At 43.3% G+C, this 18,983-nt stretch overlaps 2 protein-coding genes and 1 long non-coding RNA gene across 3 annotated transcripts; all 3 read left to right on the top strand.

Moving 5' to 3' along the window:
• Window positions 1-363: 363 nt before the first annotated feature.
• LOC102558135 (olfactory receptor 8H1-like) lies at window positions 364-1,305 on the top strand. Its single transcript, XM_006278516.2, has one exon. It carries the CDS (start codon window positions 367-369, stop codon window positions 1,303-1,305), a length of 939 nt encoding a protein of 312 aa, XP_006278578.1. The 5' UTR covers window positions 364-366.
• A 1,916-nt stretch (window positions 1,306-3,221) lies between these two features.
• LOC132248661 (uncharacterized) lies at window positions 3,222-14,048 on the top strand. Its single transcript, XR_009459974.1, has 4 exons — window positions 3,222-3,279; window positions 8,589-8,776; window positions 9,455-9,485; window positions 13,691-14,048. It is a non-coding gene; the product is annotated as an uncharacterized LOC132248661 (long non-coding RNA).
• A 4-nt stretch (window positions 14,049-14,052) lies between these two features.
• LOC102572827 (olfactory receptor 8U3-like) lies at window positions 14,053-15,128 on the top strand. The gene has a single exon (XM_006278497.2). It carries the CDS (start codon window positions 14,193-14,195, stop codon window positions 15,126-15,128), a length of 936 nt encoding a protein of 311 aa, XP_006278559.1. The 5' UTR covers window positions 14,053-14,192.
• Window positions 15,129-18,983: the final 3,855 nt, after the last annotated feature.

The following is an 18,983-nucleotide window of genomic DNA, read 5'->3' on the forward strand; positions in this document are numbered from 1 at the left end:
AAGCCTCCCACCCACTTACTTCTCAATCGTTTATATATCCCCCCATTTAGACAGCATAATGTAACTGTTGGGGAAACCGTTTGAAAACATATAAATTATTGTGCACCAAAAGACAATACATACACAGTTGAGCACTCTGATTTTGCCATGTTCCGGTAAATAAACTATTTTAGATAAAACAAACATAAGTATTCATAACCCTTCTTTATGAGTACTCAGTGAACTTATATAAATCAGACCATGTTTCAGAATTGTGTGGGGAAATATATGCATGTGACCTTGAGTGCCTTATTTTCACACAGAACGTGCACCAACTATGCATTGTCATCTTATGTTTGTTCATGCTTCAGGTGGAGACTGGAGAGCATGGCAGAGAAAAACTGTACCGGGGTGTCCCACTTCATTCTCATCGGACTCTCAGATGACTCAGACATGCAGCGCACCTTCTTTGTGTTGTTCCTAGTAATCTATGTTATCACTCTCCTGTGGAATTTTGGGATCATCATGCTGATCAGGACTGATTCTTGGCTTCATACCCCCATGTACTTCTTCCTGTGTAACCTATCTGTAGTTGATATCTGCTACTCATCTGTTGTGACTCCCAAGATGCTGATGAACTTCTTGTCCAACAGCAAAGACATTTCTTACATTGGATGTTTTGTGCAAATGTATTTTTTCATTGCCTGGGTGTGCACAGAGTGCTTCCTTCTATCCACAATGGCATATGACCGCTACGTGGCCATTTGTAATCCACTGCTGTACTCAGCAATTATGTCCCATAAAACCTGTGTTTCATTGGTTGCTGGATCCTATTTCATTAGCTTCACAAATGCTTTGATTACTCTGTGTTTTATTACCAGATTATCATATTGTGGACCCAACATCATCAGGCATTTCTTCTGTGATACCCCTCCATTACTAGCCTTTTCCTCCTCTAATAGCTCCCGTGCTGAAATTATTATCTGTATTTTAGCTAGTTTTACCTCTGTTGGCTCCCTCAGCATCATCCTCTTCTCTTACCTGTACATCCTGGCTGCTATCCTGAGGATCCACTCCACTAAAGGTAGACTCAAAGCCTTTAACACCTGCACCTCTCACTTGATGGCTGTGACTGTATCTTATGAGACTGAAATCTTTATATACTTACGCCCTAATACAAGTTACTTGCCAGAGCAAGACCAGGTGGCATCGGTGTTCTATACAGTAGTGATTCCCATGCTGAACCCCTTGATTTATAGTATGAGGAATAAAGAAGTTAAGAATGCCATGAAAAGATTAGTAAGAGGGAAAGTATTTTCGAGGTGATTGCACTTAATAAAATTATATGGAAAAACAAAAATAAACTCCTCTTCTTTCTTTATAATGTTGATAGAGCAGGCCCAGGCATTGTGTTCTCTCAGATGCTGTTTAAATCATAACCATGTCTTGCAGAAATACTAATGGAGGGTGGGTTTGTTACTTTAGGTCCAACACTAAACAGAGTGCTGTAAATAAATTGCCCAACTCCAGCAGTAGCAATGAGACACTTGAGTCACAGTTTCTGATATACCTTCCCAGCTCACTCCTGACGCTTCCCCATACCTACTTTGGGAGTGTAAATGGGTAACTACCCACATTTAGTTTTACAGGACAGGACTGAACATGTGGCTAGCCTGGATGGTAATCAAATGAGATCTTTCTTGTGTGGAAACATAGCCCAAGTGACAGTGTAGCCAGGAGATATTACAGTGATCGACACCACAGAGAAAGACACCTGGTCAATGAAACAGCAAAACACCCTGGGCAAATGATAATATTTGATTACTGAATTTACTTACCTGGGACAAAATCCAGATTAGGCAATTAGGGACCAAAACAGGACTGAAGTAGAATTTGGGCAACTAAGATTCAATAAGCAATCCAGAAAATATCCAATAGAGCAGTCCCAAAACTCATTTGGCATGTATATTTTAGACTGTAAAGCTCCTAAGGTGTCTTAACTTGGGAACTTTGGAGCCTGCTTAAAAGCAATTGAACCCAAGCAGATAGGCTTCTAGCTTCCACCTAAGCTTCACTGTGAGAGATAAGAGCTCCCTATACACATACTCGGGGTATGGATGGAGGCATTTTATTAGAGTGGTTCCTAGACAGCCGCTTTAATTGAAATGGCTTACCATCACATGTATTAAGCCCTCATGTGTTTTTAAATGGCTATGGGATGATTTATCTAAAGCTCATTCAATGGGGTCTAGATAAAATGCCCCTGCAGCCATTAAAAAATGTGCGGAGGCTTAATACACATGGCGGTGAGGCAACACTGGAGCACTCTAATTAGAACACAAATGAGCACATGTATAGGCAGCCAGTGTGCATTAGTATCAAAACTTGACCTAAAACCCAACCAGAAGTCCAGTCCCTTAGGTATGCTTCAGTAATGTCTAGTGCACACGGACAGCATCATATTTAATATAAAGTTTGGCTTCCACAGCAAGGTAGGCCTTAGAACTTATCTCACTTCCCTATTTCATGACCTGGTGCATCCTAGTAGTTAGGATACTCAATCAGAAAGCATCAGGCCAAGGGATTTAAACCCATGTCCATCAAGTGAACAAGTCACCCAGCCATAATGCAGTTATGGGCAAATTGCTTCCTTCTCCTGTTGCATATGGGCCATGGGACTTTCAAGAGTGCAAAAGTCATGGGACCAAACAGAGAGCAAAGAACAGAATCCCTGACTGAATAGCTTAACATTTAGGGCATGCAGCTGGGTCTTCCCCCTCTTCTCCTATTAGGATTTTTTTTTCCATCTCCTGACTATCTAATGTAAAATACATAAAACAGCCCTGATGGTAGAAACTATAACCAGCAACTTTCCCTACTCTGGTTTCCCTGTTTTCTCAAACTATGTTCCTATGAGCAGCTTCCTTATTGTTAGGTATTGTAACACCTCAGTAGATGCACCCAAAGGATGAGTTTAGATTTTGCACATGGCCAGTCCCACTGATGTACTGAGTCAAATGTGAATGGCAAGCAGCATGTAATAGAAACAGAAATGAAAGGGGGAAAACATTTTTATACTGTTTCTATTTTTAATAGCAGAAGTATATTGCTTTCCATGAGAGATGAGCTGAGGATCTTCATATTAGGATCGGATTTTGCTTTAGATTGATTCCTACATCTGTGCTTTTGTGATTTAAATGATACAAAATAGCTGTGCATTCCAACTGCCATTCCTATGTCATCAACCACTTCTTCTGTGATGTGGTTCCCCTGCTTAACCTCTCCATGAAGATCAGTGAGGTAATTTTATTTGTATTCTGAATCTTCAAAGGTATCTTCATCACCCTGGAGATATCCATCTTGTACATGCACGTTGTCTCAGTGATCCTTAAGAACAGCTTCTTTGAGGGCAGATGCAAAGCCATTTGTGCTTCCCACCTGATGGTTGTTGCCATGTTCTTTTGGACTGCAGTTTTCAGCTGCATGCACCCCAGCTCTGACTCCTTGCCAGACCAAGAACAAGCTGTTTCTGTTTGTTACATGGTAGAGAACCCCATGCTGACACCTTCTATCTACAGCCTGAGAAACAAAGAGCTAAGGGTGCTGGACTACCCCCTGCTAGACCCTGAAACTCAGCTGATTTGGAACTGAACAGCCCCAGTCCCAGTTCAGACCCAGGCTGTCCCCTGTCTAATCCTTAGGATCAAGCAGAGAAAGGATATGAGCTACATCTTGGAATTTCCCCATGCCCTGAGTCTTCCCAGTACCTGACAACTTAAGGAGACCTCAAGTTTGTAGACTGCAGAACAAGGTTCTTTAAGGTGTCAAATCCATGCAAACCCACATCCTGAAGTGGACAATCAGCAGTTTGCCAGCATCAGGACAAGGGTAGCCCCCAGCCAGGTTCCAGACTTGGGGAGGCCCAAGTTGTGGTGGTGATACTTAGCTAATTGTTGTTGATGAGGGGACATGCCACATGTTCAATTTATGGCACAATCCAAACCAGCTACAAAGATGTTACACATTTTTGAGTGATATCTTTGTGGCTGATTTGCCATTTTATGTCAGTGTACATGTGACTAGTTGCTGTTTATGGCATGATTAACACATTAATCAGGAGAGAAATATAATGTGTCAGGTGCTCAAAAGACTCTAAGAGTGTAGACAGAAGTGACATTGTTCATGCAATCTGGCCCCTACAAGTGGACTACAGACATGTCATAACACACATGCATAGTTGCAGCACACTTTAAAATTAGCCAATCGTGTGAAAAAGTAACCTTCATTAAATTAGGTAGTGAATGAAGGTGCTCTAAATTATAATGCCTTAGGGATCTTGTATACAATTCTCTAAAAGGGTTACATGTCATGGTCTGCCTTAGGGAGGAAGCAGAGAATCTCTGCCTTGTGAAGCCAGCTGGCAGGTCAGGGAGAGTGAGCAGTTGGGCAGTGATTGGGGGTGGGGGATGCCCTGAACAGGACCCTCCCCAGCAGGAGAGGGTCCCTGGTGCCCCATGGCACCAGCAGGGAGGGGGAACAGCCCCCAAGATGCCTTCACCCTGCCACCCCACACAGGGAAATGAATCCTGGCTGGTTCTTTGCAGCCAGCCAGCAGGCAGGGAAGGGGGAGCAGCTGGGTAGCAATCAAGCTGGCTGGATTCTACAGGAGGCTACAGCACCCACTGCCTCCTAGCCTTGACCAATTCATGGAGGCATTCAGCTGCCACCATCAAATGCTGAACATTTGTTAGCCTAGATAATGCTATAACTTCAAGCGCTTTGCACAACTTTCCATAAGAGGGGTGGAAGACTCTGCCACCCAATGTATTCCGTAGCCTATTGGTAAGGAGCACTTTCTGGAGATGTGCCTTCAAGTTCTCTCAGTCAGTATGCAAGAGTGCCAGATTTGTAAAGACAGAAGAAGAATAAGCAAAAAGGAGGCTGCCTCTATAACCTCCTAGTTATGGAAATGGTGATAACTTGGATTCCATTCTCTCTTGGCAGTGGTATTTCTCATTTTTAACCAATGGCTTCTTAATGTGAAATGCATAAAAAGCCCTGGGAGCAGGAAGTGGAATCCAAGCTGAATACTAACCCTTCCTTATCCTGAGAGAACTGTAAGGCACATCTCCAGAGACTGCTCTAACCAACAGGCTATAGAATACATTGGGTGGGAGAGTCTTCCACCCCTCTTATGGAAAGTTCTCCCAGGATAAGCAAGGGTTAGTATTCAGCCTTCTGACTTCCTGAGTTATTGCTCTAACTATTACACTATTGAAAAAAAGGAGCACTACTTCTCCTGTAGTGCCTATATCCAGATGCAGTGCTAGGTATTCTATACTACAGAAATACAGAAATGATTAATGTGCTGTGTGACTCAGATGCCTAAGCTGTGGAGACGGGCAGAAGGTTGGACACATCCCACATGCAGTGTTTCCTATTCACTAACTCTAGGTGCCTCCTGCCTTTCTGGATTATCTGTTGGAGATGCCCATATTTCCCCATTGCTGCTGTAGGGATTCTAGGCATATGCATCCAGTTAAATAGGAACATTCTCCTGCTGATTTGGGTAGATTTTAGGTCACCTACATGTACATGCCTGTGAGTTCCAAACAGACTTGGCCTTAAGTCATTTGGAGGTTGAGTACCAGTTTAGGAATCATGGGAATAAAATATTGAAAGAATTACCTACAAATACCACATCTTTATATGTGATTTTCCTGTCCCTGATATATCCTGTGTCCCTGGAAGACAACAGCTGCTGAATCCTAAGATATTAGATCTTTCAAATCTATCTTCCATAAGATAGCATGCACCTACCTTTTTAGCTCAGGTTCAGTAACCATCTGGACCAAGTAACCCTAATATAATGTATTATATCAACTCTAGTTGAACATGGTAGGTGAATATGTACCTGCCAGAAGTGAAAAGAACCCAGATATCCTAATGGTTAAGACACTTCTCCAGTAAATAGGAGACCTAGGCTTTACAACCTCTCATAACACAAAAGTTTGAACCTGCCTCTCATCATAACATTTTAACTACAAGCCACTGCCTAAGTATCCCTCCTCAAGTAATAAGCCACTGAACTTCCCATTTAACCTTCCATTTAATATTCATTAGATAAAATGGATCACAACACTGTTGTAACAAGCAGAGTGGGCAAACTCTACAGGAGAGCAGGGGTTGGAAAGTGCTGGTTTCTAGAGCAGGGGGGTGCAGCAGTTTTACCCATGTTAGGAACTCCTAAACAGTCCGTTGTTGAGCAGCTGCTGCCACCATCACATGCTCTGCCTGCCCAATGTGCTGCCCCCACAAGCTAGTATCAGGCCCCACTGGACCCAACCACCTGGATCCAGCCTGAACCTCTCCCTGTACGCCATGATCCTCCTGTGATCCCCTGCCCCTCCCCATCTAGACTGAACCTCTGCCACCCTCACAAGGCCCCAGGGCTATCCAGCAGCTCCCTTCCCATCTGCTCCCTCCTTCCCCCTTTTCTCCCCTTTTTTCTACTCCCCACTCACCCCTTCCCCACTCACTTGCAGCTGCTCAGCTGTCCCTGGCAGTCAGCCTGGGGCAGTAGAGTTCTAGATCAGTGCTTCTCAAAGTGATGGTCTGTGGACTGGTGCCGGTCCGCGAGTCACCGGTCACCGGTCCGCAGTGAGTTGTCAGGAAAGAAAGAAATATATTTTCAGAAGCCTAACATTGATATGTCATAGTGCCACAGTTCATATGTTCCAACACTCCAGGTGATGTCACGTCGTGCGAGGTGAGGAAAGAAAGAAACAGCCAGTCGCGCATTTGTGTAGCACTGTTACACGAAGTTGCTGCCACCGGCTGAACCAGGCACCGGTCCCTGGCCCCCTGGAAAAAATATTGACGGTCCACCACATCAGATAGTTTGAGAAGCACTGTTCTAGATGATAGTCTTTGTGCATGTGGAGAGGGTGAGGTTGGGGGGAAGGGGACTGGCAGGAAAACCTCCCAGGCTACTGGAGGACTACATATTGCAGGTATTAGCCTTGTGAAACAGACATTCCCACTACATGAGCTACATAACACCAGCTGAAGATAATCCTGGCCTAAAGAGGATTCACAGATTCACAGAAATTTAGGGCTAGAAGGGACCTTGTGAGATCACTGGGTCCAGCCCCCCTGTTCTGGGCAGGAAAGATTGCCCAGAGCCAAATAACCTCAGCAAGGTGTGCGTCCAATCTCCTTTTGAAGATATCCAAGGTAGGTGCCTGCACCAATCCCTCTGCAAGTCTATTCCAGAGCCTGGTCACATGTACCATGAAGAAATTTTTCCTTATATCCAATCTGAAACCTTCTTCTAGGAGTTTATGACAATTGCTCCTGGTTTTCCCCTGGTGCACTTTGGTGAATAGTTTTTCACCTAGCCTCTGATGATTTCCCCTGATATATTTGTCAACTGCCACTAAATCCCACCAAAGTCTTCTCTTTTCTAGGCTGAACACTCCCGTATCTGTCCACCTTTCCTTATATGGCTTGCTCTTCAGGCCTCTAATCATACGAGTGGCTCTTCTCTGGACTCTCTTAAGCTTCTCCACATCCTTGTTGAAGTGTGGTGCCCAGAACTGGATGCAGTACTTCAGCTGTGACCTCATCAATGCCAAGGAGAGTGGGAGAATATCTTCCTTAGTTTTGCTTGAGATGCATCAGTTGATGGATCCCAGAATATTGTTTGCTTTGTGTATTGTAGCATCATACTGGTGACTCATATTCATTTTATGGTCAATTATGATCCCCTGGGTCCCTTTCAGATGTGGTGCTAGCTAGTATAGCACCACTGAACCTTTAAGTTTGTTGCAGGTTTTTCCTCCCCAGATGGGGCACATTACACTTCTTATTAGTGGGTGCACCCATATGTGCTCTTTAATACACATTAGCCTATTTTAATGAACATTAAAGCATCATAAAAATTTGCTGTTTCACTAATGTGCATTAAAATAGGTTGGTGTGCATTTTTCTAGTACTTCACAATGGAGGTACTAGATTTAAGGAGCATAACCTAAAGTGCATTATTGAATGTGTAGACATGATCTCTGAGATGTTCAGCAGATACACAAAACATCTTTTCCAACCTTAGGTTAGAGACACTGCTGTGTTAAGACCATTAAACATGGTTGAGAGGTAATGTGTAACTACACCCTAATGCTTACCCTGTGTTCTTATAGTTAGAACACTTCTGTTAGGAAGTACATGTAGATGAAAAACGTTAAAAACCCTTTTGGATGAGGAGGATCTAGAACCTTGCTCTTCCTTCCTCCCGACTCTAGGCATTTAAGCTAAACAGAGGGAGTGCTTTCCTCGTGTGGTGTGTGATATCCATTAGTTGTAGCTAAAATGTTGGAATCTATTTGACCTTATGTGCACAGGCAATTCTTTCTATCTATCTAGCTAGCTATCATATTTAGTCTATAAGGTATATAACTACCCAGACTTCTACAACTAATCAAGCACTTTTAATAGCCAAGTAACCCTGCAGTGAAGAATTAGATATGTCCCATGCTGAGCATGAAGTTAATTAAAGGTAGGTCAATTAAACAATTTTTCAAAAGTCTTTTTTGGTTTTTTTCATTGCTTAGTTTTGTGCATGTTACGCCAAGCAGTTTCAATGGGAGAGCATCTTCAGGGATTTCAAGGTCCCAGTATTTCTGTATATGAATAAAATACCTGCATCATCTTAAAAACGTTTATATTCAGAGAAGGAGCTTGTGCAGGCTTGTACTTTGGCTTTCACCAGAATCACTTTGAATGTCTGCAGCTTTTACAGGTAGGTGTACTGCTATATCTGATAGCAATATCATGTAAAGTGTCTGGATTCTTGATGCCAGGAACATCAGTTATTTATATGCATTTTAACTAAGAAAAGCAAGCAAGAAAGCAAACAAACAAAACAAATAATGACCAACCTGTAGACTGTATGTTAGCTACACTAATTTGTTTAATTAAACACATTAATTGACAGCTAGTGAAATAGGAAGACAAGCTTCTTTGGTTAAATGTGATATCTTTTATTAGACCAGCTGAGTAGTTGGAAAAAAGTTCTTTGCAAGCTTTCGGGCACAAGCACCCTTCTTTAGGCATAGGCAGTCACAGCTGTTCTGAGATCTCCAAGGAATGAAAGAATAGTGAAATAGGAAATATTTTGCTGTCTGGAAATGAATAGAGGTCCATATCTTTAATGATATTTAATGTTTATATGGATAGACTTATGGATAGGAAACTGAGGAAATGTTCAACATGGCTTAAGCATATCATGTATTAAACTCCCATTTAAATCAGTAACCTAATCTCTTTAGTCATGTTTGAAAATCTGACTGGGTGCCTACATCCTTCTTTTGGTACCTAAGCACCTTTTGAAATCAGCCTTAAAAGCTCTTTCTTGCTATAAAGAATAAAGCTTCTACAGCTGTAAAAATTTTACAGTTTCCTTTCTCTACCATTCTAGGAGATCTGGTGAAGAAAATATAATACTGTAGGTGAGTATATAGCACATTTCTTCAGGGAAAAAATGGTATGGAAATATATACAAGAGATGGACCAAAGTAGGAGCTAAAAAGCCAAATCCAAACAATCCTTAAGAAGCATTTCATTTTCCAATAGAAAGTAATGGTATTAAAGAGCATATCATAGTTTTGCCATTGCTTTAGAAGTTAAATACTATGTATCAATGGGCTAGTTGGTCTAATCCTTAGACTGGAGAGCTTTTGTTCATGAGTGCTTTCACTGTCTTACTGGGGCTGTCTATACAACTGTACATATTCATCACTGTGATAATGATTGCATGGTTATAGCTCCACTGGATGATTTTATCTGAATTTCACACTATACACATATTATGTCCTAAAACGTGAGGTTTACAAAGCAAAGAAACTAATACAAGTATATTTCTTAATTGTATCCATAAAGTATTTCCTTCACTAATATCATGTGGCAATAATTTTCATAGATTAATCATATGGTAACCAACATACTTTTGTCTGGTTTGGAATTTCCTTTGTTGAAAGAAATGGAAGTGTATAGAAAAGGAACTAATAAACTTGCCTGTGAATCTGGCTTCTTATATCCCGACCCCTGCCCCAAACTATCCTTTATCTCAGTGATCCCCACTTCACTCCTAATTCTCTCCCCTTTAGCACCTTAGACATTTTTGATACTCATAAAAATAGGGTGATTCATTTTATAAACCTTTCTAATTTATTTCTTAGAATAAAATGGCCATTGAACAATGAAGTCAATAGAAAGACACTCATTGACATCAGTGGGCTTTGGATCAAGTCCTTAGGGAAATTTTAGACACCTTCTGTCATTTGAAGGGCTTATTTTGATTGCTGGTTTTGCCAGAAATTAAACTTTTGCCAATCACTTCTTATAGAGAAGAAACCATTATATTTTCTGGTAGGCATTCTGCATTAGGCAAATTTTCTATTAGGCATAATGCTTTGAGCAGGAAGTTGGGCTGGATAACCTCCTGAGGTCCCTTCCAACCTTAACTTCCTATGATTACTAAAGTGTGTTTAACCTACATCTACGGTATGCACATAGGGCCAGATCCTACTTACACATCATATTCCTAATGGTGTGCATGAAGCCACTTAGCTGCAGTTATTGGCACCTATACACAGGTTGGGAAATAGGATTGCTTTGTATGTATACCTATTAAAAGGGAGAAGGAACTCCTCCTCACTTTTTATTTAAAAACCCTAGTGTTCAGATATTTTCCCAGGGAGTGGGAGACCCCAGTTCCCAATAGGTCATCCCACACTGGGGGCATCTACAAGTACATTTACTGTGGAGTTGAGTAATTAGCTCTGCAGTAAAGCATCATTGTCTACACATGCAGTGCTATTAGGCCAGGGTAAACTAATTAACTCTGCTGTAGGATAGTACTGCATGACACAAGAACTATCCTATGGTGGAGTTTAGTGCACCACAATGCACGTGTAGATGGTGACCAGGGCTGGCTGGGGCACACAGGTGCTAAAGTGTGGGGCTGCCTACTGGTTAACCCCACACTGTGGCACCTTTGTGCCCCAGCCAGCCCCTCTGCAGCATGTTGAGCTGGGGTGGAGCAGCTCCAAGCTGACAGGCTGATGCCCGGGGCCCCTTGCCAAGTGGGGCTGTGCTGTCCCAGCTCAATGTACTGTGGTCCCAGGTGCATGTGTAAATGCTACACCAGGGAACAATAAATTCTGGCATGAAGTGCAGTGGAGTTTATTCAGGTGCACTAATTACCCGTGTAGATGCACACACTCAGACAGAGTTTGAACCTGTGTCTCAGCAACATGCTGTAACTACCAGGCCACCACTTAGTCGTTACCTAAAAACCTCTTCAACTTTTCTCTTGCACCTGGCCTACTAGAGAGCTAAAAAGGTGGTACCAGAAGGGGAAAAAAAAACAGCTAAGTGGATGAATGGCTGAACAATATGGATGCTGGCTTGGATGGGAGGGGGATCTGGATACTAGCTTGTCCCTCTAAACCCAATGTGGCAGAACATTTTCCACTTTTTTTTTTTGATTCATTTGATCTAATTAATGTTATTTGTAAGGCACAGTAGGCTAGCTTCAAGAAGAGTATTCTATGGAGGTATAGGCCATGCCTAGCCCATGGCCTGGTGGTTAACCAACTTTGCTAGAAAGCAGAAAACAAGGATTCAAATCCATTTGCGTGAGGTCACAGCTATACTCCAGTTCTCTAGCTCCCTGGGCAAGTTCTTAGCTACTGGAGTATTGGACTGACACATGGGAGAGAGCTTGTCTTCCAACAACTACTGGCTGGTCAGCTTTTTCTGAAACTAAAATTTTAGGACTTCCTCAGCCTTACATGTACACCTATTTCTCCCAAGTAGCTGCCTAGTTGAGACCTACTGAGAATTTCCATAGTCTGGTGCAAGCAAAGTATAATCACAAACTGTTCATAAGTGCCAAAAGCTGCGCTTATGGGGTTATGTACCTGCTACTTAGGCACATGAATAGTAAACAAGGTATGGCTCATACTAGGTACATCTACATGTCTGCCCAGCTGTTCAGTTGTTACTGCACAGTTATTTAGCAATTGCTTTAGCAAGTACTAAATGACTGTGCAGTAACCACTGGTACTGTACAGTCCAGGTGGCACATGGGTCATTTCCAACCCCATCACTTCCAACGGTGACGTAGCATCTCATGTAGCATGCACAGAGTATCTTAGCTTATCTAGCTTTAAACTAGTTAGCTCAGTGTGGCAGGGCACTGTTGGTGACTGCTACTTTAAGAGTGGAGCCAAGCAGACAGCAGGTGCTTGATTGAGGCTGTCATTTTAAATCTCTGGCCATCTATATAAACAGAACAGTTCACTGCTGGCAGGCAGTAACATTGCCTGGCTGCAAGGCTGCATGCAATATCCTGGAGATAAGGGCAGGAGCTGTAGGGGATGATTTAGAGGCTCCTGGTCCTGGGCATGGCCTAGAACTCCACCCTGCCAGGGGTGGGTGGCCTGGTGGGACTCTTAGTGGTGTGGGAGCTCCCAGGAAATGCCAGACCAGTTACCACCCCAATGAAAGGTGGGTAGGGGTGCCTTAACCCCAGCCCTCACCTTTGGGTGGGCCATTTAACATCGGAGGTAGTTGGGGCCAAGCACAGCTGCAGCCACCTGAGCCCTGTGGGGTGCAAGATCCTGAGGAGTGAGGGTGGGGGCCAGGCATGGCTGTGCCCACCTGAGGCCACCGGGAAGGGAAGCCCCATGGCCCCAGTGAGGGGGTGGTGTGGAGCCCCAGTGAAGGGGTAGAAATGTGGAGCCCCAGTAAGAGGGCGGACTCAGTAAGGGGGTGGTGTGAGATGTTGAGCCCCAGGGAGGGGGGTGGCCCTAGTGAAGGGGCGGTGTGGCACGCCAGTGAGGGGGAAAACCAGAGGGCTGGGAGCCCAGTATGTCTGAATGTATAGAGTTGCCCCTGGAAGGTGCCAGGGCAAGCTTAGACCCAGTTGGGTGATTGACTGGCCACTACCCCAGTGAGGATAGTGGGAGAGACTCAAAAGCCAGTATGTCTGCCACCCAAGGTATGAGCTAGCTAAAGCCTATGGGCCGAAGGGGCCTGCTCCAAGAGGGAGCAAGGCAATATAAGTTGTTGATGCATGAAAGAGATCCTGTGAGAGAGGCTGCAGTGTGTGAGGCCCTAGTGAGAGGAGGGCGGTATGAATGTGCGTGTGTCTGTGGCCTGACAACGAGGGCTAAGCTTGGTCCAGCTGTAGGCTCAGAGCATTGTCACCTGGATGCCATCTGTGAGGCTTGGGCTGTGGTGCAGGGGAGGAATGGAGCCACAGATAGTGCCCCCTGGCACTGGGGTGAGAATGCACAGCCTCCCTCCTTAATTAACAACATAATTAATTAACAACAAGGCATGGAAGGAAAGACAGGTGGGTGGCATGCCCAGAGGCCGGTGGGGAAAACCAGCACTGTGGCTGGTCAGGGACCCCCACTTTGCCATACCTAGTTATTGGTAACAGTCTAGCAATGTTATTATTCAGGAAAATACAGACTAATTCCTCCTGCCTAATTTAGTTTTTACAGCTTTCATTGAGTTCCAGGCTCTCCTGGGTGGGCTTTTACTAGCAGGTGCTGCAGTTGTAGTTTACAATAATAGTCTGTATTACTGTTAGTGCCTATGTTGTAGTCACAAAGAAGTTAATGAGATTTTGTGTGTCCAGGAAGAAGCTGGGAGGACGTATGGATCATTTTGCATATATCAGGACTCATCAAGCTGCACCTGCAAGAAAGTGAAGAGGCAGAGACATCATGCAGTTTGCTGTAGCTGTAATGTTCAGTGACTCTTTATCAGAAAGACAGAATCATTCAGTTGGAAGTGGGGGGAAGAAAGATGGCACAGTTGTCAATCTTCTGACATAGATTTATCTGTCTCTAAATTACAGCTGTACAATAGTTATACTGTGCGTCTCTCAGTGAGTTGCTTCATTTTCTGTCTCATTTTCTGAATTACTAAATGCTGACAATACTGCTCATTCTTTCAGTGGTATTACAAATACAAAATCATTAAAGCTTTTGAGTTGGTCAAATGCTATGGAAATGAGCTATATATGTGTCTTGGATAGCTAAATGATATAGGTTGGGCCACTGATTTTCTCCCTTTGCCCTACTCATTAGAGTTGGGTTCCACTCAATAGATAACACACACGTGATTTGGCCAAAAAAATGGCTGAGAGAAATCACAGTATGGTGACTGAATTTATCCTCTCAGGACTAACAGAAATTCCAGAGATGAAAGTTTTTTGCTTTCTGCTCTTCTTAACAATGTACTTAATAACAGTGATGGGGAATCTTGGGATGGTTGTGTTAATCACGGTTGATCCCCAGCTCCATACTCCAATGTATTTCTTCCTCAGTCATTTGGCTTTTGTGGATTTCTGCTATTCCTCATCTATCACCCCCAAAACACTGGTGAATTTCCTAACTGAGAGGAGAGTTATTTCATTTGGTGCATGTGTCACACAGTTGTTCATTTTTGTCCTAACAGCAAGTGCTGAGTGCCTCCTCTTGGCTGTGATGGCATATGACTGGTATGTAGCCATCTGTAACCCACTGCTTTACACAGTCATCATGTCCCCAAAACTCTGTGCCCATCTTGTGGCTGGTTCTTACCTCATTGGCTTTGTCCATGCACTGGCACAAAGTATTTCTACTTTCACGTTGTCCTTCTGCAGCTCTGTTGTCATCAACCATTACTTCTGTGATATTCCTCCATTGATACAGCTCTCCTGCTCTAACACCTACAGAAATGAGCTGGTGCTTTACATATTTGGTACATTCCATGGCATCTTCACTTCACTGGAGATCCTAGCCTCCTATATCTACATCCTCTCCACCATTTTGAGGATCCGCTCCACTGAGGGCAGGCACAAAGCCTTCTCTACCTCTGCCTCTCACCTGACAGCTGTAATGCTATTCTATGGCACCACTGTCTTCATGTATGTGAGGCCAATTTCCAGTTACTCCCTTGACCGAGACAAGGTGGTTTCAGTGTTCTACACTATGGTCATCCCCATGTTGAATCCTCTGATCTACAGCCTGAGGAACAAAGAAGTGAAGGGTGCCCTGAAAAGACTCTTATGCCGCATAAAACTTTCTTGACATTTGTTTGTACTTCAAATATATTGGGAAGACAATAAAAATAAAAGACACTGAATGTATCTTTACTTAATGTATGGTGGATATTGCCTGATGTGAAAATCCCTGTAAATAGGAAAGGTAGCCAAGACAAAATAAAGGGAATCAAATTGGTTGGTTTACCCTAAACCTTAAGATAAATGCAAGCAAATCTTCTATTATTTGGTGCAAGGTACCCTCTGCATGTGGAATATCCTTGTTCTGATGAACAGCAGTTAGAAAAATAGAAGTCCTGACTTTCAGTTTTTGTTTGTTTGCCTCTGCATCTCTACACCCTCACTTCCTAATCTGTAAAATGCGTCTGTTACTATTTAATTAACTATTCACGGAAGTGTCCAAAGCTTAGTTATTTCATGACTATACCTGAGTTTAAACTGTAATTTCTGACGAGAGAATGGGAAAACAAGATGCATCATGGAAGACGTTCTTCAACCAATGGGCCAACCCCAGAGGAGAGAATAGTAGTGCTAAGTACCCAGCTCCAACTCTCATGAGGCTCCACAACAATCTAGGAAGACACAATTCAGTATTGAAGTAGCTCAAGACATATATTCTATTTCAGTTCAACAAACTGAAATGCTTTTATTAAGGGTGAACGTAAAATGGAATTTTTGTTCAAAAATCATGTTGATGGAAAATCCCAAATGACTGTGCTTTGAAGATGAAAAGTGCTGTAAAAATACTAGGGAGTAAAGTTTCTTTAAGTAAATGTGATTTTTTGTTTTTATTAGACCAACCAAATAGTTGAAAAAATGTTCTTTGCAAGCTTTCAGGCACAAGCTTTCAAAGAACAAATTTTCCAACTTTTTAGTTGGTCTAATAAAACTATCACATTTACCCAAAGAACCTTTTCTGCCTGTGTCCTTAGACCAACATGGCTACAACCAATGCCCCATAAAAACACTGTGCATTTTTATTTAATCATTATCCAGTAGGCACAGAGCTTCCAGACATTATTAAAACATGCACTGCAGCAAGAACATTTTCTGAAGTAATAAAACTCACTTTGAAACAATCTTCCCCTTAGAATAGAGGAATGGCATTTGTCAAATGTGACAGAAAAAAAAATAAAAAAAACTTACAGTAAATGCTGGGCACTCAAAAAGCCTATGTGGGCATCTCCTGTGTTCTAAATAAATGCCACTTTTGTTGTTCCAACCATAAAAAAATGGTAGGTTAAGAAACAGAGAGAACCAAATGTGAGACATTAATAAAAATACAAGTCCCAAATTAAGAACAAAGTTAGGAATTTAGGCCTGAAAGGGACTACCTTGGTCATCAAGTCCAATTGTTTGGCGGGCAAACATGCAAGAATTTTCTGACTCAAAGGGTTCACAAAAACATATACTTTGGCCCCTATGACTTCTATCATTACACTCTGCTGTAGACTATAGCCACATGTTCATGAAAAGCAACATACAGTATGCTACAGGGAGAGAACAGGTGAGCCAGGGACTCCATCAATGCCTTAGCCACAACCAAAAGAGGAGAGTAGTTAGGTAGTAAAATTCCACACCCTTAACTTCCAGGAGGAAGTTAAGTGTGTGGGCACACCTGGTTTGAATGCATCTAAAGAGCCTGAAATAGAAGATATATTTGAATAAATCTCTCTAACTGAGGACAGGGATTTGCAGAGAGGCTTAAAGGTCAGACCCATAATCGATCTTAGGCACCACAAGTAAGACTTGGGCTGCATGTACATGACACGAGATTTCCCTTTTATACGGCCACACCCGTGGCCCCCCTCCTCTGCTCCATGCCCCCGCCTGCTGAGGCCACTATGGTGGTCTCACTATGGTGTTGATGTTCTGAACTGCCAAGCACAGCGTTATCACCAGAATGGTAAGTTTGCAACTATTTTTGGAGTGTGGCACTTTTTATAAATTAAATATTTCAGAGGTAACCTTTCCTATTTGATAATTGACATTACCATTCCAGAAAAACAATGAACAGTGCAGGTAGACGCTGCATGCCAGACCCACCCCCAGGATATCCAGCATTCTGGGTGATATATAGGTAATATCAGAGAAATGTTATTTCTAATAATGGGGTGAGGGGAGGGGAAGTGAGAACAGTGTTTGGATTGTGGTCCAAAACCCCATCCTCTTCTTCTTTCTTCCCTACCTGCAGAAGACTTTTGAGATCAGAAATCGAAAAGGATCAATAAGAAAACATCAAGAATCCACACCCAGTACAAGTTAGTTATTTAGTAATAGTGTAATAGTTAAACAGTTTCTAGTGTATGTAATAAGTAGTGTATAGTTGTCTTATAGTAAAAAGTGTATAGTTAAATAGCATATAGATATAGATAGTGTATTGTGATGACTGTAGGTGTTATAAGGCTTGCTGCCACTGCCCTGAGTGCATTTTCCCACAGGTGGTGACAGGGTGGACCTTGGCTTTGGATCACCTGGTCTACCAGGAAGCTGGTCTTATGTTTCTCACCTGCCACAACTTTGATGATATTATATTGCTAGAAGGCAATTCCCAAGGTGATTCTACCAGGTCTCAATCCCTGTTTTCTTCTGTGGGGTTCCAAATCTCCCCTTTACCATACACTACCCTCTCTAGATGGCATTCATAGTTCTCTGCAACCAGATCTTAACGCTGCCTCTTGGTCTACTGTTCCACCTTCCGCCACCAGGGTGACCATTGGCTTTAGTTGGGTGCATACCCTTCCAGGGGCTGTCCTTGGTCTGCACTCAAATATCCAAAAAAAGAAAGCAAAACCCAACTGCTCTCTGTCTCTTTGTCAGACTCAGTCCATGAACCCTCTACCTGGGGACAGGCTTTTGTGTCCAAATGACAACAAAAAAACCCACTCCCAGTTAATCCAGTCACTGCTCTGCACAGGCCTGCCCTGGCTTACTCATGAGCATTCACAGTCCCAGTGGGATCTCTCCGACGTGCAGCGAGGCTCTAACAGCAATTCTTTTGGCCTTTGCCTCAGATCCTCAGCTTTCACTCCGCTCCAGGGATTATCAGAAGCCTTGTGTGGGCAGACCTCCGCCTGCCTCCTTCTCTGGCCCACACCCACAACGTTTCTCTGGCAGGGTTCTCAAAACTTGCCTGCTGGGAAGATCAGCCCCTCCTCTCTCTGTGCTCACAGGGAATTGACCCCACTCTGCCCCTCTCCAGGGCTGGAAATACCTCTGGAGCAAGATGCTGCTCCAGAAGTGTGGTGATTGCTTTTCTTCCCTTCCGGTCTCCAGCTGCATCCCTGCTGGCCCTCCATGCTGTAAGTGTTGCTTGCTTTCAGTTTCCCTACCTGTTGCTGCCGGCAGCTTTTCTTCTCCTGACCTCCCTTGACCTGCACGTAAGGCACCTCAGGGATCTTGTTTACTCTCTCTCACTCCTTCACATGTATAGAAATTAATGTATAGATAGTAGGCCTGTGTGAGTGGGTAAGGTAACTAGTAGGGTGAAAGTGCTAGACTTTAGGAAAGCTGATTTCAATGAACTCAGGCGATTAGTCAAGGATGCACTGCAGAGTAGGAGTTTTGAAGAGATGGGAGCCCAGGAAGGGTGGCTGTGCCTTAAGGAAATGATCTTTCGGGCACAGAGGGAGACGATCCCAATGCGAGGAAAAAGAGGGAAAGGGGCCAGAAAGCTTCCCTGGCTGACCAGAGAAATCCAGGGCAGCCTATGGGCTAAAAGGGGAGCATATAAAAAGTGGAAACAGAGAGATTACCAAACAGGAGTATACCTCCTCTGCTCGCACTTGTAGGGAGGCAGATAGATGGGCCAAAGCTACCATGGAGCTGAGGATGGCATCCCAAGTTAAGGATAACAAGAAATTGTTTTTCAGCTATATAGGGG

Source organism: Alligator mississippiensis, chromosome 2, assembly GCF_030867095.1.
Source record: "Alligator mississippiensis isolate rAllMis1 chromosome 2, rAllMis1, whole genome shotgun sequence".
NCBI lineage: Eukaryota > Metazoa > Chordata > Crocodylia > Alligatoridae > Alligator > Alligator mississippiensis.